Genomic DNA, 26,559 nt, shown 5'->3' on the forward strand with positions numbered 1-26,559 from the left:
GAGGGCTGGTCTGTCCTCAGTAGAAAGGTGGTCTCAGAAGTCAGTCATTCCAAGCAGACTGGGACTGTACCCAAGGCTGCAGTGTCTGCCTCCGAAAGCCCCTTCCTCCCTTTGGGTTCTATTTGATACCCACTCAAGAGAAAGGGACAGCAGAGGAGAACCAGGAACTGTAAAGGCTGACTTTTCTTCAGCACAATGGTGGGACTGTGGTGTTTTGACAAGTTAGTTTCTGCTTTCTACATTGGCACTAACTTCTTTATAGATGGAAGGTGTCTGGGACTTGGTTTACTCTGCCCGGAAACCAAGGATCACTTCTTTGTTCTTCTAGAGAGAGGCTCCGAAGCAGGTCTTTTAGGAACGGGAGTGCCACTCATCATTGACTAGGTGCCCTCCGGGCGATGATGTCGTTAGTCACTTGGGAGGGTGAGGCATTGAGCAGTGAGCTAACAATCCCCTGGCAGATTCCCGCTCATTATTCTCAAGCGTGGCCAGTCTACTCTGACTCGCTCACGCCCACCGGGAAGCCTGTGTGTCCAGTCTGGAAATCCTTGGGCAGAATGACATTTCCCCATCCCTGGGTGTGGGGTACAGGTGCTTTGCTCAGTCACTGTGGACTGGAGGGCTCAGTCCTGCAAGGTCAGCTTTGTCTGAGGCTGCTACCGGCTAGGTGTAGTTTGAGAGGGTTATGCAACCGTAGTTAGTGGGTGATGTTGATGGCAGAACCTGAGAGAGGAGGAGCCTACCGGAAGGTATCTAGGTCATGGGAGCATGCCCTTAGAAGGAAGGAACACTGTTCTTGTGGAACCCCTAGGTTGTGATAAGCAGCCTGACACATCCCCTGACTCACTATCTCTCTTTGCCTTGCATATGATCCCTTCCTCTCACACCTATTCCCACCCACCATGCAGCTATCCTCCATGTCCAGGTGACCTTGAAGGCCCTCAGTGTTCAGCAGATGCCAGAGACCTCCAAGTCACATAGTCTCTGGCACTTTGTGACAACATCATGAAATGGACCAAGATATTTGTGTAAGACTTCCTCCCTCTTGTCTTTAAAAATGTTTTTTTTTTCTTATACGGGGTCTAATATGTAGCCCAGGCTAGCCTAAAACCCATTCACTACATAGCCAATGCTGCATCCTAAGGAGCGCCATCAAGGTTGAACTGACAGAAAAGACATTTCCCAGAGTTCTAGGAGCATCTCTCTCCAAGCTGAGGGAGCTAACCTCAGCCTCGGTTGGTGCCTACAGATGTACCTATAGTAACTGGGACCTCTCCAGAAAAAACTTACTAACACGTCACATCTCTAGGGATGATGGTGTGGGGCCTGGAGGGAACAGAAGCGCCAGTGTACACAGAGGCTGAAGCAGCAGGGTCAAGCTTTATTGGAGTGATTGTATTTGTGCTTACACTGTTCGCCACCGGTGGAAAGGCTAATTTTAGAGAGGGTCTCACTTCCTTGCATCCCATTCATACTTAGCAAACGGCGATGTATGTTGTCCAATGACCATGTCCCATCCCAGGCACACACACTAGCTCACCAAACCGTCCTCAGACAGTGTGAAGACAATGTTTATAAAATGCTAGACCCTTTACAAGTTCAAACTTTAGATACTTGGGGGTGCTCTTGTAAAGCTAACTTTGTTTATTTTTTCCAGGTAAAGAAGGCCGGTCATTAAAAAAATACTTTATATAAATTCAAAGTCAGAACTAAAATATTCATTCCTATAAAAATATCTTACTGATAAAGCTATCAATTTCTAGATAAATTGCTCTTTATAAACAAGTTATATAAATTTTCGGGAAATACTACGTCACAACAGTTCACATAGGACTTGTCCAGGTGACTTCAAGGCCCAGTTGTCATGAGGACTTGGTTTTCAGAGCTGGATCACAATCGGTGTCCTACAATAATTGAACTCAGGTATCTATTTGCTGTGACTCATCTTGGCCTAGAGAAGTTGTCAGATCGATGCCTACAAAGAGGGAGCGCACTCAGAAGGGCTCACCTACGCTTGACCTTGAAATGCTTAACTTGGGAAGCTGGTGATGGCATTCTGACCGCTATCCGAGATCAGCTCATTCATTTCATTCTGCTTGCTCTCTTTCAGGGCATGGTTGGGGTGGTTTCTCTGGGCCTGTGTTCTCTTGGATCTCCTAAAACACAGCTTAAGCAGCAGGTAACACAACTCGGCCACATTGAGCAGCATGCAAATCACAGATGCGGAAATCATAAAAACAGTGAACACCGTTTTCTCGGTTGGCCTGGAAATGAAGCAGTCCACGAGATTGGGGCAGGGGTCAATGCCGCATTTCAGCACCCAGGGCAGGTGGTACCCATTGTAGAGGAAGTAGAACACATACATGAAGGCGGCTTCGAAGATGATGCGGAAGAAGATGCTGCTGGTGTACGTCCACCACAGCGAGCCCTCGATGCGCACCTTCTGCCGTTTGATGTCCTCCAGGTCTTTAAACTCGTTCCTCTTCTCCCCGCGGATAAACTTTCGGGCAGTTTCATGTCTGTAGTAGGCCACGTGCATGGCCACCAGCAGGGCTGGGGTGGACACAAAGATCAGCTGCAGGGCCCAGAGCCGAATGTGGGACACGGGGAAGAAGTGGTCGTAGCAGACGTTCTTGCACCCCGGCTGCAGCGTGTTGCAGACGAAGTCCTCCTGCTCATCTCCCCACACTTCCTGGGCGGCCACCACGAGGATCATGACTCGGAAGATGAAGATGACCGTGATCCATACCTTCCCTATGCTGGTCGAGTGCTTGTTCACGCCGCCGATGACAGTGTGCAGGGTCCCCCAGTCCATTGCGCACGCTCCTTCTTAGATAAAAAGAAGCAAAGCTAGTAAGTAGAAGGCACCTCTGAATTAACTCACCAATACCATAGTGAAATTATCATCAGGTCGTGTGAATCTAAGCAAGTCTCAACCACCCCGTCTGCTAATTGCTGGGCTTTTCTGGTAAGAAACGCCCGTGATAAAGGTGTTCTCTCTTTCCAACCACAAACAAGAAACAGTGGACAAACAATTAGTCCCTCTAGGCCGCAACATCAACCAGACTCCCTTATTAGGTGAACGGTTTGTTTCAATAAGTGATCGTCAGTGTAAATAGAGACTTGATTTCACTTTTTGCATAATAGCTGTGCCTTTCACATGCAAAATAAGTCACCTAAACTCAACTGAGCACGGGTTGTACTTTAGATCACTGTCATTAACTCACCAACCAGGTAAACAACCACGTGCTCATTCCTTTTCTTCACTATGCAAACACATACATTATCTCCGGGTGGTTTTATTCAAGGACTCAGGTTTGAGTCATTAAGCAGCTTATCCAAGCCACAAAATACAGCCAAACAAAAAAAAAATCATTCATTAGAACCACACATTCTGATTAACCCAGCGGACTAAGAAAAAACAATGCCACTAATTGACCTTTTAGGATGTATATTTATATTTTTAGCTTGACTGGAACATCTGCTACAATCACATGCTCTTAGGAAAGTTAATATCTTCAACTACCCCTTCCAAAAGAGAATCACAAGGTTCGACACAAACTGTTTCCTTGTTCTCTGGTGGAAGCAGGCCATGTGTCAGCTGTTGCCCCAAAAATACGGGTCCCATTGCACTAGGGGCCACAGCAGCCCAGGGCTGTCCTCCCTTCTGAAAGACTGGCTTGGCAGAGAAAAAGACCTTCTTCTGTCTGTGGCATTGGTTGTCAACCTTCCTAATCCTGGAACCCTCTAATACAGTTCCCCATGTTGTGGTGACCCCCCAACCATGAAATTATTTTTGTTGCCACTTCGTGACTGTAACTTTGATTCTGTTATGAATCATAATGTAAACATCTGTGTTTTCCAATGATTTTAGGTAACCCCTGTGGAAGGTTCCTTCGACCCCATAAAGGCTTGAGAACTGCTGTGCTATGGTGGCAACTCTTGCTACTACTGAGTCCTTCCCCCACTGCACCCCGCCCAGAAGCCATCAACTGCAGAGAGTCATTGGCTGTTCAACATCCTAATCACTTTAAAGAGTTCTCTTCAGTGGCTTCCTGGCTACAAACAGCCACTTCTTATCCCACATGACCAAGAAGAAGAATTGGTTGGCAAGCTCAGAAAAAAAAGGTATGTATGAGTGTGCCTCAGTGAATGACAGTCATGGGACCTCCTTAGAGACAAGGATGCTCAAGCAACTTTTCATCCACTTGGAGGGGATAAGAGAGTCACTAGAGTCCTTCTGTTGCTGGTCTCAGGAGAACTTTCTCTTGTAATTGGTGAGGAGCACTGGCCCCTCCCCGCCACGTTAACCAAGATCAATGTCTAACCATACCAGGTCCTCAGCCTTCCCTCAGTATTGCTGGTCACTCTTTGCCTGACTACCGTGCCCCTTGGGGTATCCTTGGTTTGACTAATTTTAGAGTCTGTACTCTTCTCAGAAAGCCACTCAGTAGATGTCATGTCCATGTGACATTTGTGCGCTAATTTCTGATCCTGCCGGGTCAGACGGTCATCTGAGATGTACACAGTGTGGGTGAAAGTGGGCATGATAGGGTATATCTATACATTTTCCTGTTTTGGTTCCAAGAACTTGTCCCCCTGCCATGGGCCAGAGCATCGATCAGAATGTTCGTAGTTCCCAAAGCTGACCACATGCTTGTGAATACAAGAAAGTTGTCACCAGAACAGGTGGATTCTTTGAGCCACACTGAACTTAGCTAAAACCTCTCCCCCAGGGAGGAACTGAATTTCATCATCAAGGATTTGTAAAAGTGGAGGGAGGAGGGTTCTTAAAAATTGTGTCCCTTGTTGTGAAGGGCAGGTGACAGTGGGGGACCCAAAGCTACAGAGAGATAGGAACAACTCAGATCGGGAGTTAATAGGTCTAAATCTGTAAAACAAAAAGGAAATGGGAAAAGAAAAATAAAACATCCAACTATGAAAAGGAAAGAGAAACACTGTGCCCAAAGTATCAAACAGTGGTGGGTACGGTCTTGGATTATATTGCTATGGTTAGCTTTGGGTGCTGTTGGTTTTGTATTTGAGACAGTCTCATGTAGCCCAGACTGGCCTTGAACTCCTGAGTCTTCCTCCTGTACCTCCTGAAAGTTGGGTTTATAGGCATGTGCCAACACGCCTCACAGCAGACAGTACCGTTTTAATTGTCAACCAATACAAGGTATTTATTTATTCCTAATGCTGGGGGTCGAACCCCAGAGCTTTGTATGTGTTAGGTAATCTACCAACTGAATTGTATCCAGGAGGCTGACCTACGATACTTAGTTTAACCTCCAGCAAAGTTCTAAAATGATACCCTGTAACTATTTCGGTAACAATTACCATGGCAATGGCAACATCTTAGGTAGAACTAGTGTTTGTCGACATCTTATAACATCAGTAGCCTAGCTGATCCTTACAGTTTTTTTAAGAGCGCATCACACTCTGAAGGAGAAGTTCTATTATCAGCAGGACATTAGTGTCTTTCCTCTTACTGTGGAGAAATGAATAAGGCTATGTGAGAACTGAGTGTCCAAGGTCCCTGAAGACAAACCCATTTCATGGTTCAGGTAAGATCCTGGTATTATGCGAGAGTAAGTAGGTGGTGGAATCTTGAACGAGAGTCTCTTATTTCACAAGGGGCCCAAGACAAACTAGTTTGAGGGTCCCGACTGTGGGGCACCTGGCGGTAATGTTGACAGTTGTAGCAGAAAGCTTCAAACCCTGTGCTGATCTGGAACTGAGAAGCTGGACTGAGTGTTTAGCATTAACAGCAACCTAGGGGGTTGAAAAATTGAAATAGGCTCTCCATAAATCACTGATGCTCAGCCCTAGACATCTTTAGTTAGAGGCAGGGTGAGTCCCAGTAGGCAGATCACTGGAAGAGTATTAAGACAATACTCTTTTAAGTCGTGGAGTCTCAAGGCTCCACGACTTAAGAGTATTAAATCTTCTCTTTTATTTACTACATACTCATGCTCCAAAGAGACTTTCATTGCTCACCTTAAGTATCTGTGTAGTAAAAAAACAAAAAACAAAAGAAATATTTAAATAATATAAATTACGCAAATTAAGTTTTAATCCTTGCTGAAAGCCACTGTATTAAATTTCCTTAACTGCTGCTCCCATGCTCTGGCGGCATGTCACTAAGTGACCTATGGGGAGCAGAAGTGTGTGAGGAAGTCTTGAAATTCACACTTTGCCACAACTGTTCCCCCATGAGGCCTTACTTATTTTAAATGTCCTCTCCTTGACCAACTAGCACATAACTCCCACATTTGCTCAACAACTTGCATGATGGATGAGTTTTATGAAATAAAACCTTCCCTTTCCCCCAGCCCTGCAGTGTCCATGGGTTTGAATGGTGTTGTTGGTAGAGCTCTGTCTCCTCTATAACCTCTCTCATGTCCCTTGTCACCAGTCACCTGACATCTAGGCAGCAAATGGATCAGTGCCTCAAAGAACCACAGACAGGGCTTGAATGAATGTTGAAGGACTGAGGTCAAGAGATCATGCTTTCTCCCTTGGAATATGGGTCCTACAATCCTAGAAGTAGGACAGGTCTAAATGCTGGCACTAGCATTACTGCTTATCCCTCCATGACCCTGGACCTCCAACACTTTCTTTCTATCCATCTACCATACCTAAATGGAAGATAATCAATTTTCAATACACTTACTTAATTTATTATTAAAACCCAAGAATTTAGCTGTCTGTGGTGGTAGTGCCTGTAATCCCAGCACACGGATGGCTGGGCAGAGGGATTGGATGTTCTAGGCCCACCTGGGCTACAGGATCCTATCTCAAATACTTCAAACCAGACAACAACCACAAAGGAAAGCAACCTCAATGATGGACCTAAACCTTTCGAGCAGCGGTTCTCAACCTTCCTGCGACCCTTCAATACAGATCCTCCTGTGATGACCCCAACCTTAAAATGATTTTTGTTGCTGCTTCATAACTGTAATTGTGTTGCTGTTACAAGTCATAATGCAAATATCAGATATTTACGGGGGTCTTAGGCAACCCTCGTGAAAAGGTAGGTAGACCCTAAAGGGGTCATGACCCACAGGTTGAGAACAGCTGCTTTAAAGGAGGGCATGGGAGTTCTAAATCACCAAAGAAAACAGAGTTAAACTTAAATATTGGCGTGTTTAGCCTACTGGTCACTCAAGACAATGGGGCTGCATCTTCCTGAAAAGCAATAAAGACTTGTTTATTTGTAACAGAGGAAAGGAGTGAGAAAGAGAGCTGTTCCTATTTTTCGTAGCTCACTCTAATTGGCTGTAGGCTCTAACTGGCTGTACCAAGGACATGAGGTGAACGTCAGCCAGTCCTTTCCGTCAGTGAAATAGCTCTTGCAGTTTCTCTGTCTAGACCATGTCATCCCTGAGGGTGTCTCCCATAAAGCCTTGAGCACAGCAAGTCACATAAAGTCCTACACAGCAGTTTTGCGTGGGCCCAAAGCAAGAAAGTGGAGATCACCTTACAAGTATTAGTTGGAGCCAGTTCAGGGTGGTGAAAGGGAGGTTCCTGAGCCCTACACTTCTCCATACAGGACTTCAGCTCCAGGGAAATCTGGCTGGTTCTAGGAGATTCTTCCCTATCCAAAGAGCCCCACAAGGAGTGAGCATGGTAGACAACTGAAGATTAGAGGACTTGTTCCTCCTGGCTAGTGGGAGACAGACTGAAGACTGGGCCTGGGACGTTCCTGCATCCTGTCACCCTGTTGCCCTTGTAGGTACCCTGGACCTTGAGGCATCTTTGATTAGAGAGGAGAGAGGAAGTAGTCACCACTCTGAGAAAAGGTCACTAATGCAGAAATCATTTCTCAAATTACTGCAGCCCCCAGAACCCTTTGCTGCCTGCAGTGAACAGACCCCCACTTTGTGTCCATGCTTCAGTGGGGCCAGAGCTGGGGGGAGGAGCCTTTATAGTGAAAATCAAACTATTAACTGTTTCTTTGTACACCAGACGGGTTCATTTAATCTGATAGCTTCCTGGCTTGCCGATAAGGAACAAATACATAGATATTCTTAGCCCCATAGATGTCACCTTATAGGAATGTGGTTCCATTTAGGTTTAGGAAGACAAATCACATATATTTCTGTGTTGTATTTAATTACAGTGCATCACTCACTCTATACATCATTCTCGATCTTATAACTCTAATGCTGAATGTTATAACTTAATGCTAAAGACACAGCAGTGAGCTCATTTTGGGACACACTATTAGGAAGCGGCTCTGTTCCCCTTTCACATTTCAAATAAGCTGGGTCTACTTTTGTTCCAGCAGTGACATGATTCCTCGATCATTTTTACAATCCTGTTTTGAGACAGTTCTTGCTATGCATTTCTAATTGGCCTTGTACTCCTAGGGTGGCCTCAAACTCACAGTAATCCTCCTGTCTCAGCCCTCAAGAAGCTACATGTCATAATAAACGGCTTTTGAAACTTGGTATTTGAAGGCTGAGGACAATTTTATTTGAGTTGAAGAGAAAACCTCAGGGCAGGAGAGTTTCGATTGTCAGCAGCTGCTGGGAGGAGGGGGCGGGTAAGAGGAGAGAAAGCCTTGCCTTCATGTCAGCAAGGACGGTCTGAATCTTTTCACTTAGGAGTTTAATTACAGCTGGCTAAATCTTGTCATTTTAACTCTATGGATGATAGAGCCCAAACAAACCCCCTCAACACACAAGAAGAGCTTTCCTCTTCTAGATCAATCTACAGGGCAGTTTGAAAAGAAAAATCACTTGATGATTATTTAATAGACCCAAGAGAAAGCACACTCCTTACAATACCCCTGTGAGCTCTGCAGAGTTGAAGGCACAAGAAAAACGTTCAAGCCAAACACCCAAACCTGAGTCTCGTTCCCAAGGACTTCCAGTGCGTCGTCCAGTCCAAGAACCACTGCAAAATCCCTCCTCAAGGACTTCTGGCTTTCCCTTCTACTCCTCTGGCAGTCAGCAGTGTTAGTGGTGGTGGCCCTGCCCTGCTGCTCTGTTTAGGGTGGCAGTGGGAATGTCACCTGTTGAATGAAAAGAAAATCATTGTTGCTAATGTTGTCAAGTTCTGTGCAAGTTCATTGGGTGAACTTTGTATCACCAGATGCATTAAAGGGTAAATTTGGAAATTGTCAGTTTCCCGTGCTTTACTCCTCTGCCCCATGAAAGGCTCTCCTTAGGGTAGCTGTATTTCCCTGGTAATTACAACAGCAGTGCTGGGGATGATAACCCACTCTCCCAAACCTCCATCCCAATTTTCAAGTACGCAAAAAGCGGTAGAGTTTGAAAAGCTGGGCACACCCACCTCCCCAGCGCCGGAGTTTTAAAAAAAGGAAAAGAAAAGAAGAGCAAATCTGAAAAGTTGTCCTTTAATCAAGAAATCTCTAGAAATCTCAGGTGACCCAAGAGACAACCTGATAGTCCAGTTTGAAATTTAATGACGCAAACCATCAGAATCTGTGATTTCAAAAGAGTGAGTAGTGATGGCATCGGGTTTGGGATTCATATACCTTGTCAACATCTGCTCGGAGCCAATGAAACCTTTGCTGTACCCTCAGATATAAGAATGGGCAACCCACAAAACTCTGCTTCTCATTCTACCCGAGTTCCAAAAGACAATGGACACCAACATCCCATCCCCAGGCCTTCTTAGCAGTTGCCTGTTCCTAGCAAGGCTCTCCCCTCTTCAAACATTTCAGTTAGGTTCAATTAGGAGGAAATGACTCTGAAGGGGGCAGGGGAGGCTCCTGGGGACCAGTTCCACTCTCCCAGATTAAGCAACAGCTCCTGGAAATCCTGTCTAGGACAATGTAAGATTATGGCCTCAGGGGGCGATAAACTTGGGTTAAAAACAATTTCCCTATAATTGTATTCCTCTTAACCAATGCATCCAACCTAGTCTCTGGAGTTTTTTAGACTCAGTCAGAACTGTGTGGTGAGGACGTGCAAGTCAGAATTTTCTTTCTATTGGTGAAATTGTTCAGAGACCCTACCCTCCTCCCCCCACACTGCAAGAGTGAAAAAGAAACTGAGTACAAAGCCACCATGAAAATTTACCTTTCAATAACAGCCACCAGTATGACCTGGGTTGATAGATCAGTCTCCTGGGTCTCAAGTCCCCGTGTGAGGTGAACTGGAACCCTTCACACCCCAGCTATGTGACAGGCTAGCACCCAGGCTCTCTCTCTCTCACTGCCTCCCTTTCTTGGCACTGTTCAGACGACACCCCCCAAAGACTCTGCGGGATCCAAAGAGCTGACAAAGCTCTCCACAGGGGCGGCTCTGAGCAGCATCCTGCAGTTCTAAGGAAGCTGCATCAGGACAGGACGTTTCTCTTCTAGAACACTGGTCAGATTCTGCTAGAACTGGGGCAAAGAAAGCGTAGCATCTACTTGAAGGGAAACAAGGCTGCAGCATTAAACTTAATCAGGCACCAACTGACTAAAGTCTCCTGGTTGGTGTTCCTTACCGCGGCTTCCAGGGTCCATAGCTGTATGAAGGCCACACTCTCTGGGACTGGAGGCCTGGTTCCCAGGAATAGAAGAGAGCCCAGGACTACCAAATCCAGGCTAACACCTGGGACTAGGCACATTCAGGAAGTATTACCCACATCTGAAGTTTTTAATCCTACATGTCACCAATTACTTTTAATTACTATTGTGCACTCTACTGTCATCTTCGTTCCCGAGTCTTAATCATGCAACCTGAATGGGCATTTCTCTCCAAGTCGCAGGGTAAACATCATTCCTTGTTTTGACTTTCTGCTCGCTCCCCAAATCCAAGGGGAACAAGTCAGTGACAGCCCATAACCAGCAAAGGAAATGAGAAAAGGGACTTAGTATGAACTCTGGTCACTTTAAACAACCTGATGGATTTATAAAACCTGTCGTGCAAGTCAGAGGGGCATGGTGCATGCAGAAGTCAAACTAGTCCATCCCAGTTCCCACTGCAGGGCGCGAGGGAGGGGACAACGCGGGTGACAGCCACCCTGCTGCGGTTCCAGTCCCCGGGGGGCGGCAGCGGGGGATGCGGATGGGAGGCAGATAAGAATGCGGGCAGCCCCCTCTCCCCCCGCCCCCGCCTCCTGCCCCGCACTGTCAAAGCTCTGCCTAGAACCACCAGGCAACCTGGAACAGTCGCCCCCTTCGTCCCCCAGCGAACCACAAATCCGGTGAGGAAGGGGACAGACCACTTCCTTCACCTGCTCGGGCTTCTCGGAGGAAAAGCTCCCACTCGCACTTACCCGCTCGGTGGGAGCCGGCTCCAAGCTTGCAGCGGCACTCAGAGCTCCTGCCCTGAGCGTCGGTTGGATCAGAAGCCGGCGGTTCGCGGCGGGAACAGAATCGGGAACAGAATCGGGGACAGTGCAGGTGGAGCCTCGGTTTCCACCTGCGGCTTCTTTTAACCGCGCCCCACCCCGCCTCTGCCTGACGCCGCACGGGAGGGCTGCGGGAGAGGAGCGCGGGCACACGACGCGCCTGCTGCGGTGCGCACCGCCCTCCCTCCAGGACAGAGGAGTGGGGCGGGTCCCCTTCTGTGGAGCAGGGAGTAGGGGCCCCTTCCCTGTAGGAAGGGGAGCAGAGCTAGTCTATCTTAGGGGTCATAGATTAGAGCAGTCGTTTGGACCCTTCTTCTAATGCTAGAAACCACTGTCCCCTAGGAGAGACGCCAGGTGTAGGATGCTCTTCCCTTAGGTAGGGGACACAAGGCATGTCCCTTCTTGTGGACGTGGGTGGAGCGTGGACGGTGATGGGCAAGCTCAGCCAGATCCCATTGAGGGCAGAGAAGAGTTGCCCGCTGAGGCCTTGCTGGGGCTGGACACTGGAGGGCTCCTTAATGAGGTGAGAGCTGCCCAGAGTACCAAGGGAACAGGCTTTGGGTGAGTGGACCCAGCTAGCAGTGTGTCACTCCCCTTAGTAGTCCTGTTAAGGAGGCAGCTGGCTTATTTTCATCCTTTCTGGACCCTTCAGGCACCCTCTCCTCTAGAGTAGCCTGGAGGTTCTTCATTTCTTAATGACCACTTCTCAAAGGTTTGTTTTTATTAGTCACCTGAATCCTTTACTGCCTCATCGGGGAAGTGGAGTGGACTTCCCTCTTGAGAGACCCCGCTGTGTCTGCTGTCACAGCCAGTGGGAGGGGGAGGGGTAAGGTCAGGGCAAACATAGAGGGGGGTGCAGGGCATACTGGACTAGAAACATTGGAAGCCATTTAAGGACCCAGGTTTTATAGGCCTGCCCTATGTTACATCAGACAGGAGGTGGGTAACTTGGTTATTTCACAAAATTGGTTGGCGGGTATGTTCTGACCTGTTGGGTCATATTCTTTCATGAAACAAGAATAATAGGACGTCCCAACGCTGTCTCTCCAGGTCATGGAAGTTGAGTCAACACTTTATAAAAACCCACCTTATAAAATACTTGAACATAGGGTTCTCAGAATTGGACCTGAATCAAGAAAATTTGGAGCATGCAGAGGATCTCTGGAATGACCTTGAACCCAGGGACGGAGACGAAATGAGACAGCTGTAGGCTGCCCTGGCATGCCTTCCTTCCTCCACAGTCTGGTCACAGCACGTTCTTAGTTCCTTCTCCACCCCACCCCAAAGCACATGAACCCAGCAGGCTCACCTGTGGCCATCCTCCCCCCCACACCCCCAAGCAGATTGCAAACTTCTTTGGGGTTCATAATTTTTTTTTAAGTTTTTTTTTTTTTTTTTTGGAGCTGGGGACCGAACCCAGGGCCTTGCGCTTCCTAGGTAAGCGCTCTACCACTGAGCTAAATCCCCAGCCCCTTTTTGTAAGTTTTAAATTCTTGCTTTCTTTCTCCTTTCTTTATTCCTACAGTAATGGCCACTTTTCACATAGTAGATCCACAAGGATCCGTGCATTGCTTGACAAAGCTGAACCAGCACAGCAGATAGTCCTGGAGGACAACTTTTGCTTCTTCGTATAGAATGACATGATATTACTCTGGTTCTGGCTCCTTGTACAAGGTGCCAGGGCAGGCAGGTGGAAGATACTGCGGGACAACATGGGACAGAAGTCAGACGAAAGAACCCAGAGGTTTGCCTTATCACACGGGCATCGAAAGAGGAGCCCACTCAACCCAGAAAATCACCTGGCTCATACCCTTTGTGCCAGTGCAGAGGCCTTTGATCTCGGCACATATTTCTTGTCACCTTTATTGTTCAGTGTTCTCTTCTTGTCAGGCAGTCTTGCTGGCAACAATTAATGTAGACTTGGTGAGCTTACTGATCTGATGAGCTTCTCAGCAGGAAACTGAAGTCAGTTAAACATCACGTGGTAAGGATACAAAGATGTGTGGAGTGGGGACGGACCATGTGGCTTTGTGTGTCAGACATGAAAACATTCAGGGGACAAATCCACCATCTCGAAGCACCAGACCACACTGAGGCAGACCCTTGTAGACTTGGTTGTAACTGGCAACCAGAACTAATCTGAATACTGCCTTCCCTCTGCATTGCAATGGTGATTTCTAAGGCCTCAAATTTAATAGGCACGAGATGTGTGAAGTGTGGATTCTGAAATATGAGACGAGAAGAGGTGAGCACAAGAGGCTCTTTTTGCAAAAGGAGGGAAGAGAGCCCTGTCCCAATGCTCAGATTTTCACAGAACCACACTGCCTTTGTCACTGCCAAAGTTCTCCATGCCAGGAAGACAGGAAAATTTGTGTTCTTTGAAATAAAAGCAAACATTTGTCTATTCAGTCAGCAATGGGCCCAGGTTGTATTTAGCAGACCATCCCTTGTTGGAGTTTGTCTGATTCTGTCTGCAGGATTGACTGGGGGTTAAGTGCTTTGAGAGACCGGCCATGGAAGGGAAGAGTTGTTTTCCACACATCAAAGACACATGACTAATGAACTGCCCTTCCCCCCTTACTTCTGACGTCCACAGTGGCCAAGTGGCTGAGGTAGTGGCTGTCAGGTTTTGCCACTGCAAGATCACTCTCTCCCCCTTCCATAGTATTTCTCTGAAGGAGATCTCGTGCACAGCCCACACCATCTGTTAGTTTATGCAGATGAGATTTGTCCCCTTTCCCAGCCACTTCCTCAGCACGTCCTCATGGGTATTTATTCTGCTCTTTGGATGATGATCCAGAGCATGCCGGCTTGCACAGTTGCTGGTCTTCCTGCTCTGCTGTGACATCCTCACTGACAGCGTCTTTTGGCTCTTCAGACCCCTGTAAAGGCACAAGTTCTGATGTACTTCGGGATCCCAGCAGGTGTCAGGAGAATGTATCCGGGAAGTATTGTGTGTGGGGCAGGAGATGTAGCTCAGATTGATTCAGTTGCCTAGAATGCACGGAGCCCTGGCTTTGATCCCCGGAATAGTCTAAACTAGGTGTGGTAGTAGAAATCTGTAATCCCAGCACGCAGAAGGAAGAGGCAAGAGGATCAGAAAACGGTATCTTCCACTACACAGAGAGTTCGAGGCCAGCTTGAGTTAGTTGATGGTTAATTGCAAACGTTAGAAGAATCTGGTTTAAAACAACAAGAGTGGCTCTAGCAATGTGACCATCAGGCGAATGCCTTGCACATAGTACGGTGGCAACTAGAACATAGCATTGTGCCCTCTGTCAAGAATGGTTCAACCAGACAGTGAAGCATCTCGACATATGCCACTATATGGTAGAAGGGTATCGAACACAGACATGCTCCCTGAGCCAGCCAGCCAGACATTAAAAGGCTTTTACAGAGAACTATAGGGGATGGCATTGTGGGTGTTCACTCTCCAGGTTCAGAAATAATGTTTTGAAGACACCACGCTCAGAATGGATCCCATCCTAGGCCACAATGCCAGTCCGTTTTCTGTTGGAGATGTACCTGCTAGGCAATGCCCACACATGGTCTGCTGTCAAGCCTAAAGAGAGGGTCATAAAACTTGCATGATTTGAAGGGTTATTTCCACCATGAGAGCCTGATACCCTGGCCTTCAGGGAAAATCATCTGAAATGCCTACAAGTAGGGCACCTTCCCAAAGGATTCTGCACTGTCCGTCTTTGGTTTCTTGCTGACGAACAGGTTTCCAGCCAACGGCCTGCAATGGGGTGAATATTCCCTTTGAAAGGACCGTGCATGATTTAAGAATGTGACAGGGCTATGAGGTGATTAGGCTATGATTAGGCTTCCCCTCTGAAGGGATTAATGCCTTCATAAAAGGGGGATCTTGGTCCCTGCCTTTGCCCCCTTCCTTCCTCCCATGGAATGTTTTTGAAAGCAGAATTGGTCAACTGGCCAGTTACCCTTCCCAGTGTTCAGGACCGGAGCCAGTAACTTTGTGTTCATTATCAACGGCTCTGAGGTGTTCTGTTAAGGCAGCGTCAAACCTGCTCAGACAGTAGCCAGCAGCTATGGAAATTTGGATGATATCGTCTAAGCTAGTATGAGCCAACCGTCCCCTGCCATGTGCTCCGATACAGGAAAGAGTCACAGCTGAGAACCAAGCAAGCAGATTGGGCGTGTCAGGCGATACCACGCAGAGGCCAGAGAACGACTCACAGGCAGGGGCTGCTGGAAGGGGCATGGAGTGAAAGGTTTTCAAGTGACACTGTAGAACAACTGAGCCCCCAGGTCTGGGAGTGAAGACTGCTGGGCCACCATTGCCTCTCAGGAGGAGGAAGACATTCCCGTGAGCCAAACTCACTTTCTTTTGCCACTGGCAGAAAAGAATGCTGACAGAAAACGTGGTCTCAAGAGTACCTGGTTTTGGTGATCTTGGCCTTGGGCTGAGCTGAAAAAGCCCTGTGAAATGATATGGCAATCAGCCACTCTGAGGAGAATAGAGGCCCTGCTTCTCACCCCTTCACCCTTACCCCCACTCCTGTCAGTGCAGTTTCCTCCCGGCCCTGTGCTTGCTGCAGACACGTACCGCACATCCATTCTTCTCTGGCTTCACTCCTATGGAATCTTCTAGACCCTGCCTCCTCTCTGGCCTGCCCCCACCCACCTACATTCTGGAATGCTCTAACAGATGTCACGAAACAGTACAGTTCAAACGGAATTGAATCACCATACAGTTTGTTGATCGGCAAGAGTGAGTTCTCTGTTCAATGCCATTCAAGGCAGAGGAAGCCGTTGTACTCAAGTCCCTATGCAACAAAACGCAACCTACCATAGTACAGATAATCAGTCAATCAATCAATCAGTCAGTCTTGGCCACTGAGCTTCAGCCATTGCAGGTGGTCAATGGACGCACATGAGTTGGAACTCTAAGCGGGGGACAGTTAGGCTGTCCCGTAAGTGCCCATTCCGGCTCTCTTCCATAGACACCACTTAGGCAAGCTATAGTTCTGCCGTTCTCAGTGGCTGCTTTGGCACTGAGGCCTATTCGACTCTAGCATTGTGAACAAAAGCCAGTTTAGATGTGTCTTCTGGGTTTGCCATAGCTTTGCGTAGGAAAGTGGTTGGCGACAATATGGGGGATCAAGAGCCCACAGGCTCACCTGGGGTGGGGGTGGGGTGAAGAAGGAATCCAGGAGGTGAAGGTGAGGTAGGGAGGCAGCTGGGCCAGGGGAGGAGCCAGTGTGGCAATGTGTGCTCAGGCAGGCGGGGACAGTTCCCTGAAGGATGATGTGGGAGTGAGTCAAGAGTTCTCCAAAGACAGAGAACCCACAGGCAGTGTGTGCCTGTGTGTATTCAGAGAGACTCACTTTAAAGAACTGGCTTTTGAAATGTGGGGCCACCACATCAGAAACTCACAGGGCAGGCTGGAGAACCAGGTAGAGCGGGTGACTCAGTGCAGAGTCTCATGCCCGTCTGGGGCAGAGTTCCTTCTTCCTTAGCCTACCTCAGCCTTTTTTCTGGTGGCCTTCAGCTGACTGCATGAGGACCACTCACATTATGGAGGGTCATCTGTGCTATTCGATGACATAACTGTTATTCACATCTAAAAATTTACACACATCTGTCTTTTAGTGACATCTAGACTGGTGCTTGTCAAGACACATCTGGGACTTTTGGACTAGGCAAGTTTGTATGTAACATTAACCAGCACATGTGGGCTCATTCACCCCCCAGCAGATGCTAACTGATTCCTGTGTCAAGCCTTTGAACTCTGCAGCCCACAAGTTACTTCTCCTTTGAGGATAATGGTTTGTAAGCAACCGAGTGTAGAACATTGGTAAGGACCATGCTAAGGTCAAGGGCTACACTCCCTGTGGCCAAGAGTGTGAGAGTTACTAAAAGGTTTCTGGATGGAGCCCGCGCTTGCTTAGAGCCTCATTTTGTCTGGCTGGGCTATGCACTCCCACAAACGCTTTTATTTGCTGTGAGCCAGGGGTTTGCAATACAACCCAGGCTGGCCTTGAACTCGAGATCCTCTAGCCTTGCTTCCTGAGCATTGGAAATACATCTCACCCAGCAAGATGTGAAGTGTTATCTGTAATATGTGATTTTGCAAATAACTTTAATTCTGTATTCTGCTTTTCCCCACAATGAATATGTAATATATTTATCATGAGAGAAGAGATTAGAAACAAGCCAGAAGAGAGCCAGGATATTTAAGTATAACTGCCTTCATGTTTTTTCTATTAAAAAAGATTAATAATACTGGAGACATTTATATGTATGTGAGAATGCTCTTGGGAACGAAGAGTTTGCTACCATTAGATGTCAAGTCCATTAACTACAAGCGCACAGATGCATACTTTTAGAGCAATAGCTTCTCGTGCTGACCTTTGCCTATTTACTCCTTCCCCTTAACTATGATCTTTTTTATTTTGTCTTTTTTTTTCTTCCCTGGAGCTGAGGATCGAACCCAGGGCCTTGTGCTTGCTAGGCAAGTGCTCTACCACTGAGCTAAATCCCCAACCCCTTAACTATGCTCTAAATCAGAACCTGAGGATTTGACAGTTTTAGCAGGTGGGTAAGTTGCCAATGAACGCTTCCAGGGCTTGGGCAGAAGACTGCAATGTTTTCAGTCCTGAAGGAGAACTAAGGAACCCAGCAGGATTCCCAGGCAGCACAGAACACAAGACTTGCTGTGCCAGGAAGTATAAATCAGACCATCTGCTGGTAAGTTCCACTGGAGTCTCCCTTAGTGTTTCTGTGCAAACTTTCTCAGTAATGTAGCATGATAGCTCACCCTCCGATGTCAACCTGCTTCGGTTTGGAGTCACCTAGGAGACACTGCTCTGGGTGGGAATGTGAAGGCATTTCCAGACAGGACTGATGGGGGAAGGAAGACCCACCCTGAATGTGGGCAGCCATTCTTTGGGCAGAGGTTTCGGGCTGGATTTAAAGGAGAAATAGAACCGAGGGCCTCATGCAGCTGCAGTGTGACTCCTGTCTACGCCTGCCCTACCATGGAGGTCTATGTCCTTCTTCAACAGTGAGCTGAAAAGAAACCCTGAGTTCCCTTTGTCGGATAATTTGTCATAGCAACTAGACAAGTGATGAGTAGCCACCCTTTCCACCTTCTCTTGGCTGCAATGGCTCTAATCGTTCTTCCTGGTGAAGGACATTTTTCCTTAGCTGGTGGCAGTATGTTTGTTGCGTAGAGGTGGAGGGCATGTGGGAGCCTTGTTTCCCTGACTCTGGGAACTCAGTGGGCAGCAAGTTGTAACTGTATTTTCAGACCGTTCTGGGTATCCTTTGATAGAGCACAGGGTGTCTGAGGCTGAGTATGCAGAAGGATGGGAAAGAAGCCCCAGGTCTGAGGGAGGCAATGAGCTGTGCTGGGGTCTGTAATATCTTCCACGATCCCTAGATCCAGTGCTATTTTGGGAAGTTCTGGAAACTTTGGGGGCTTGGGTTCTATCTGATAGAAATAGGTCACTAAGGGTTGTATCTCATCCGAGTTCCTGCCTTCCCCTCTCTGCTTTCCCCTACCATCACTCTGGTCTCCACAGATCAAGCTCTCCCAGTGTGTCTTCCAGCCAGGAGGGAACCTTTTGAAACTGTGGTTGTCTGCACCACGTACTTTGGTTACAGCGTCATGACAGTGACTAATATAATACAAGCAGCTCCTACAGGATTCCAAACTCCCTGTCCTGTAAGTGTTTGCCTCAGAGTTCTAGCCTCAGGAAGCCCTTCCCTTCCTGGGTTTCCAAACCCAGTACACCCATCCTCCGATGAGGAGAACATACTACTGAGAATCGTGTCATGTGAACCCTTTTCGCCAAGATGGCGCCTAAAGCGAAGAAGGAAGCTCCTGCCCCTCCCAAAGCCGAAGCCAAAGCGAAGGCCTTGAAAGCTAAGAAGGCAGTGCTGAAAGGCATCCACAGCCACAAAAAGAAGAAGATCCGAACGTCACCCACTTTCCGGCGGCCCGAGACCCTGCGGCTCCAGAGGCAGCCAAAATATCCTCGAAAGAGTGCACCCAGGAGAAACAAGCTTGACCGCTATGCTATCATCAAATTCCCACTGACCACCGAGTCGGCCATGAAGAAAATAGAGGACAACCACACGCTTGTGTTCACTGTGGATGTTAAGGCCAACAAGCACCAGGTCAAACAGGCCGTGAAGAAACTCTATGACATTGATGTGGCCAAAGTCAATACTCTGATACGGCCTGACGGAGAGAAGAAGGCGTATGTTCACTCGGCTCCTGATTATGAGGCTCTAGATGTTGCCAACAAGATTGGGATCATCGGGGTTGGGGATTTAGCTCAGTGGTAGAGCGCTTGCCTAGGAAGCGCAAGGCCCTGGGTTCAGTCCCCAGCTCTGAAAAAAAGAACCAAAAAGAAAAAAAAAAAAAAGATTGGGATCATCTAAAGTGAGTCCAGATGGTTAATTCTAAATATATACTTTTTTTTCCACCATAAAAAAAGAGAATTGTGTCATGTGTCACCTATTCACAGATACCACAGGCGAGGCGGGATCTCTAACTAACTAACACTAACTCGCAAGATAGCCCCTTTCCAGGGAAATCATGATTCTGGGATAGCCCAAACACTTGGTACTCTCTACTGAAGCTGAGCTCTGCAACATTCCCTCATTTACTCTCTTTCATTCTTGCTCTTTAAACTTTTGATCCATCGACATTTGGTGACTTCCTGGATGTGACTGTCACTCTGAGCAGACTTCAGTGTCTGAAGCTAGCCAGCCATGGTTCTGAAAGCCTCCCAGGCTGTGTAGGTTGTAGAATATTTAACTATAGTCATGACCCAGCTCTCACCAATGATAAATCTCAGCCAAGCCAAGCTGTAATTATAAAACCTTTGAAGGTGCAATCTGGGATTTAGACAAGTTTCCACCAGTAGCTGACACCTGTGCAGGATGTCCTCGAGAGAAGTCACTCTTCCTTCCCTTCTCTTTCCTTTTCTCTATTTCATTCACGTTCTTACTGCTTTCTGTTAGTGCTGTCCTTGGGACAGAGGAGCTAGCTAAGTTACAGAATCATGATCTTAGTGGTGACCTTGCCTTAGAAGGTCCAGGCAAATTGTTTGGAGTGTAAGGAAGGTTCTGTATACGTCTCCTCTCTTCCCAGTGACATTTCCCACACAACACACAAACAGCTATTTGGACATTCCTATTCGCAATGTCTCATTTTTTATCTTTTGCTCATTTCTCGTGTTGTGCTGTGCTCATGGTGTCACTGTGATGCGGGTGGGGGAGCAGTGTCTAGTGTAAATGTGGACAGCAGTATGTTGTCACGGATGGTCCTTTGTACCCATGGTCTCTGGCGTCTCACTTAGCACCTGTGCACCATTGGGTTGCTTCAGTCTCCTGCTGTCAGATAAGCACAGGAAACACACGGCAAGGAAAGGTGGTAACGTCCCCAGGGCCACAGAGGCCATAGCCAGGGAGAATCTGGGCTGTAGAAGAGGAGCATTTTAAAGCATAGGCCTTGGGTTCAAAGCTGTCCAATGGGTTTCTTGTGCTTTATTTTGAAAGATATTTCTCTGGAACATCTAATTGTTCCCTTCTGTTGTTCAAGATGTGCTAAATGTGTGTTAGGTGTCACAGTGCACACCTATAATCCCAGAACGTGGCAGAATGGGATGGCGAGACTGTGAACTTCTGACCAGCCCGGGCTACACAGTGAGGCCCTGTCTAATAACAAAAGGTGATTTCTGTTAATTTGAACTTCAAAACTTTAGATTTTATGAACAAATGTAATTCATTGGAGAAAAGATAATCTTTCTAAAAAAATTGTGACACTTCTCACAAAATGGATCTCTGACTTAAAATGGGCCATAGATCTAAATGAAGCGTGCAAAAATCTTCTAGAAAACAAGTGGAAGAGAACATTTAGCCATGGTTGATGATAGCATATTAAGTAAGACATTAAAAACATCATCCCAGAAGACGAATTGGAAGTCAGACTCTATGTCCCATTTAAGACACTGCTCTGACAGGGGGAATGTAGAAGCTAGGCATGCACGCTTGCACATGTACACACACACACACACACACACACACACACACACACACACACACACACTTAATTATGAGCTAGTATCAAAGACAGACAATGAATTCTGTAAACCTGGCCCCAAACTCTCTAAACCATTCAAACCTGGGAAAGATGGCTCACATCTGTAATTCCAGCACTTGGGAGACTAAGACAGGATTTCTACAAGTTTGAGACCAGCCTAGGCTATGCAGAGAGTTCCAGGCCAGCCCCTGTCCTGCTCCAGCTGCCAAGTTTATAATTCAAAAGGGCAAGAACCTCAACAGACATCTCCCCAAATACACTGACACATAGCACACGAGGATGTCCCACGTGAACGGTGAAAGTTCAGAACATCAACAACACCAAGTGCTGGCGAGGATGTGGAGCAGCAGGGACTCTCTCATCACTCCTGGCAGGGTAAGATCTTGGAAGACAGTTTGACACTTTCTCAAAAAGCTACTTTATGATCAAGCAATCAAATTCCTTGTTACTTACCCAAGAAAATCAGAACTGATACCCTCATAAAAAACCTCTACATAGTGCTTATAGAAGTTTTATTTATGAGTGGCAAAACTTTGAATCAAACAAAATGGTCTTCCTTCTGCAGGTGAAACAAAGTATGGTATATCCATACAGTGAAATATTACTCACCAACGAAAAAAATCCTCTATGGAACTAAGAACACATGGAGGAATTGTGTGTGAGCTCTGGTAAGTGGAACAAGGCAGTCTGGGAAGCTTGCCTACTGCAGGATTCTAATGGGACTGAAAATGTTAGTGGATCTGAATGGTTGCTGGATGTAAGACTGAGTAGGTGTGGCACAGGATTTTAGATACCGAAATGGTTCTATGATGCTCTAATGGAGAGCACATAGCGTTATACATCAGAACTCACAGGCAGTAGTGCACCAACTCTGGGCCCTGAACTGGACTTCAGTGAATAACAGTGTGTTGACATTGTCATACCAGCTCTAACAAATACACCATCATGGTGAGGGATGTGAATAGCACCGGTGATTGGGAGAAGGGACCTGTGGGGCTCTTGATGCAAATGCAAAACTACCCCCAATATGTCTCTTGCCAGATCTGATGGTGTCCAATGTGTAATTCCAGCACTTATGAATTACAGAGGCAGGAGGATCACATGTTTGAGGCCAACCTGGGTCCATAGAAGCTTCAAGGCTAGCTTGGGCACCGTAAGAAGACTTTGTTTCAAAAAAGATCAAGGCTGGAGATCAGCTCAGCAGTAAAGAATTTGCATGAGTGAGGTTCTGTAGCAGAAGAAGTAAGATACAGTGAATAACAGTGATATTACTAAGAACCCTTGGCTCATTGATGTTAGGTATTGTATTAACTGATAGAAGCATATCCAATAACAGCATTTACATAAAGATAAGAGAATAAGACGGACACGTGCTTTCTTATCTCAATAAAGGTGTTGTCATTTGCTTCTTGTATTGAGTTTGTTATCAATTCATTCACAAATCGTCAAATACTCATTGTATCCCAGGCTTGATACAGTGTCCAACCCTTGTGGAAAGAATAAATCTAGCTGGGAAATCTTAAGCTATGGCACATTTGGACTTTAGAATGACTTTATAAATGTCAGCTCACTCCTCACTCCAATCTTTACAGCCTCCACGAACAGGTCACATATTTACAACCTCCGTGGCGTGGCCCATTAGGAAGTTTAGAGGTTATATATTCTCTCTTCATGTTTTTGCTGTTGTGTTGTTTCCCTCTCATCGGTCCTCCCGCCTTGGCCTCTCAATTACCGGTATTAGAGGAGTGGCCCACCACACCTAGCTCTGATACTTCCTCAGTTTCATAAGAAACCAGCCAAGGACAGGACCCAAGTCATTGAGAAAGCTCTGCCACTTTCTCAGGCCAGGGTTTTGCACTTATAACCTCCTCCTATGGCAGGCTCAGAACTGGGGCGCTGAAAAGAGCATAAGGCTGGAGGGTTTGGGGGTGTGCTGTGAGATGCCTCTCCTGGGCATATGTCAGTACTGCATACATTAGCCCACAGCAGCTGTGGTCCCCTCGAAAGGCTCACACAAGATCCAGCTTGTAAGCTTTCCAGCAGGAGGGAGGCTGGGCTCTTTTAAGAAACTCTAGGCAGTTGGTGACTGATGGGAAAGAGGGAGTCATTTTTCTTTAGGAGTGTGACCCCTGCACCTCCATTGGAGCAAAAATGGGCAGCACTAGCCGGACTTAGTAGGTTAGAAAAATAAAATAAGAGGAGTGCACGACGTTGGTAGGAGGAAGTGGAAATGTGCCGGGAGGGGACAGAAGGGAGCTGGAGTGGGGTAGCGGGTCTGAGTAAAATACATGGTGCACACATACAAGATTCTCAAAGAATAAATTAAAATATTATAAATGAATAAAAAAGAAGAGAAGAGATGGGCGATGAGCTAGTTCACAGGTATCCAATCTGACTTCAGCCTTTGGCTCTGTGGACCAGACTCATACCCACACTTGGCCAGACTTTGACTGGGAATCTAAGCTGTTTATCTTCCGGGCTCTTGTATCAAAGCCCCATAGCGACAGCAATCCAAGCAGACAGGATCCTCTCTCTTAACCGATGAGACGAGATTAAGATGAGACGAGATTAAGTCTCACTGGTTCTGCTTTGAATCTTTAACTAAGACCTTGGCTCAGTGGAGAGAGCTGGCTGCGTAATCACTACCCACAGCCCAGGGAAGGATCAGCAGCCATCTTAAGACTGTCAATAAAGGAGTCTGTCTTCACCACGAGCTGTTCCAGCTGGTGTCAGAAAGCACCAGAGCGGTGGGTACGCCATGATGCTCTCTTGTGTCTGGGAGGCATCAGGCTGGAGGAGCCTCTCTGACCGGTTGGATTATAAGCCAAAGCCACCACTCACCTACTTGAACCAGGCAAAGAAGATTGCCTGACAGATTAAGAGTGAGGTGCTTGATGTTGTTCCTTGCGTGTCAGTTTTCCAGGGAGCCAGGGGAATGGGAGAGCATGAAAGCAGAGACTCTGAACATCTACTGTTCATAAGCCTCAGTTTCAGCTCCTAGCAAGGAGGTGGGCAGCCTGGTGGTTAGTGAACAGGTAAGAACAATCTGAAGATTGAGGGAATCCTCTCTCCCTTCCCGGCCTGTCTCTAGCCAGGCTCTGGGAGCCTTCTCCCCTCTGGCTAGACACCTAAGCATCCTCTACGCCTCTGGAGCAGTAGTCAGCCACCACCTCCATTCTTTCCTCAGATTTCAGTTCTTCTCTTCTCTTCTCTTCTCTTCTCTTCTCTTCTCTTCTCTTCTCTTCTCTTCTCTTCTCTTCTCTTCCCTTCCCTTCCCTTCCCTTCCCTTCCCTTCCCTTCCCTTCCCTTCCCTCCCCTCCCCTCCCCTCCTCTCCTCTCCTCTCCTCTCCTCTCCTCTCCTCTCCTCTCCTCTCCTCTCCTCTCCTCTCCTCTTCTCTCTTTCTATCTCCCTCCCTCCCTCTCCTCCTCCCCCTCCATCCCCGTCTTCTCCCCCTTCCCCTCTCTCTTCTTCCCTCCCTCCCCCAACCTCTCCCTCCCCCTTCCCCCTCTCCCTTGTTCTGTCCCTCTCCCAGTAGTACTAGGGCTTGAACCCACGACCTTGCGATGCCAGGCAAACGTCCTACCACTGAGTTCTTTTCCCTGCTTGTTAGAGACAAGACCTCTCCATGTAGTTCAAGATGGCCTTGAACTCACTCCTCTACCACCCAGCAATGCAGCACCACACCTGGCTGGTTCCCTATCTTTTCCATGGTTCACTTTAGGCCCTTGGATTTCTTTTCATTCACTCAACAATCCTCTGAGTATCTGCAAGTATATGAAGCCGAGGCCATAAATAGGTCCATAGGACACCCTGCCATAGGAACAGTGAAGGAATATCGTAAGTACAGAGAGGATTTCAAAAGGGAAGGATGGGACATTGGGAAGCTGGGTGTCGCTGCATGTGGCTTTCAGAGAAAGCATCCCAGAGGCTGTGACATCTGACAACAAAAAGAAGGGACTCCTGAAGCACCAGGAGTGTGTCACTCAGGTACCCATCTCGCCCCTCACAGACAGTCACAGTCTCCACATCAAAGATTCCCAGAGCACACAGTTCCCCTACTGCCCTGCAGCCCAGCAACCCGAATCCTCATGAAGCTCCTCCCGTTTAAGTTTCTCTTTTTTCATCTTCAAAAGTCATTTTTTACTCTTCAAGATTCAAAGGTTATTTAATTCTCACAAATAATGGTGAGTCTCCCTCTGTCCTGAAACATCTCTCTTTCCCCCATGTTATCACGGAAGTTGCTTTGCATGCCTTTAGAGTACAAAACCCTTGGTGACAGAAACCTCATTTCCTCAGCCAGTACCTAGTAGTACCTCATAGCACCACCAGCACCTAGTACCTAACACTACCACAAACACACAGCACCTAGTATCCAGCACTAGATCCAGCATGAGAACCGGCCTTCAGCGTAAAGGTGGCGTGGAAAGAGCAGGGTTCCCATGAAGTGTACTGAGCTGAATGAACACTGACTTCCTTTATCGTGTTGTGAGGCTCCTCAGCTGAGACGTGTGAAAGCCCTCCATATATCCCATATTCTTAGTTAGGTAGAACATGCATCTCGTGAGACAAAAACCTGAGATTGACTGTGCCTATAGCACACATGCATACACACTCACATACGCATGCATACACACTAACACACACACACACACACACACACACACACACACACACACACACACACACACACTGGCCCAGGCAGGTGACAGGATGGGCCACACTTCCAAGCCCTCTCCAGTGCTTCCTCACCCCTCATGACTGTAGGGAGACCTTAGTACAGGTGACATGTAGGGAGTAGACAAGGGCAATGGTAGATGACAGACCTGGGCTGTGATTCATACTGAGTTTGGGTCACAGCTGAGTCCCCTAGCTTCCTATTTGGAAGTAGCTCTATTTTTTCCACCTTAAAGCTCCCACTATTGGCCGGATCCTATGCGTGGCCCCATGGAATGCTTTTGAGCTGAATGTTGTCACTTTCTGTCTTTTTAGGCCCAGCCACCTATTACATCGCTTGGAAGCTTCATTGGTTTTGGTCTGTATTTACTGTAAGCTACACTTAGAGAACAGCACTGTGTCCATGGCAAGAGCTGCTCCTCGTGAGTCTGTGGGTATGGACGACCATCTCCGCCTTCCTAGGCAACATTTCCCCACAAAGCACCCA

The 26,559-nt window shown here is 47.3% G+C and overlaps 1 protein-coding gene, 1 long non-coding RNA gene and 1 pseudogene across 12 annotated transcripts; 2 read left to right on the forward strand and 1 right to left on the reverse strand.

Moving 5' to 3' along the window:
* Positions 1-1,360: 1,360 nt before the first annotated feature.
* Gjb6 (gap junction protein, beta 6) lies at positions 1,361-12,114 on the reverse strand. Of its 10 annotated transcripts, none has more exons than NM_001393806.1 (3): positions 11,242-11,352; positions 8,855-9,022; positions 1,361-2,829 (listed from the first exon to the last, which is right to left on the reverse strand). In NM_001393806.1, the coding sequence occupies exon 3, from the start codon at positions 2,813-2,815 to the stop codon at positions 2,030-2,032; it is 786 nt and encodes a 261-aa protein (NP_001380735.1). In that variant the 5' UTR covers positions 2,816-2,829; positions 8,855-9,022; positions 11,242-11,352; the 3' UTR covers positions 1,361-2,029. The 10 variants fall into 10 exon arrangements, with proteins under 10 accessions (NP_001380735.1, XP_087442816.1, XP_087442822.1 ...); XM_087586690.1 differs by having other exon boundaries at positions 1,362-2,826; positions 11,242-12,114; XM_087586696.1 differs by lacking the exon at positions 11,242-11,352 and adding an exon at positions 10,468-11,109 and having other exon boundaries at positions 1,362-2,826.
* LOC148000967 (uncharacterized) lies at positions 11,436-13,729 on the forward strand. Its single transcript, XR_015638299.1, has 3 exons — positions 11,436-11,839; positions 12,367-12,753; positions 12,842-13,729. It is a non-coding gene; the product is annotated as an uncharacterized LOC148000967 (long non-coding RNA).
* A 5,393-nt stretch (positions 13,730-19,122) lies between these two features.
* Rpl23al4 (ribosomal protein L23A like 4) lies at positions 19,123-19,779 on the forward strand (annotated as a pseudogene). The gene has a single exon (XR_015638300.1). The product of XR_015638300.1 is annotated as a ribosomal protein L23A like 4 (transcript).
* The last annotated feature ends 6,780 nt before the right edge of the window (positions 19,780-26,559 follow it).

The sequence above is a fragment of the Rattus norvegicus genome, chromosome 15 (genome assembly GCF_021556685.1).
Source record: "Rattus norvegicus strain SHRSP/BbbUtx chromosome 15, alternate assembly SHRSP_T2T, whole genome shotgun sequence".
Classification (NCBI taxonomy): Eukaryota; Metazoa; Chordata; class Mammalia; order Rodentia; family Muridae; genus Rattus; species Rattus norvegicus.

Excerpts from the sequence above, each read along its gene's own strand:
- Gjb6 (NM_001393806.1), bottom strand. The coding sequence starts at position 2,815 with ATGGACTGGGGGACCCTGCACACTGTCATCGGCGGCGTGAACAAGCAC.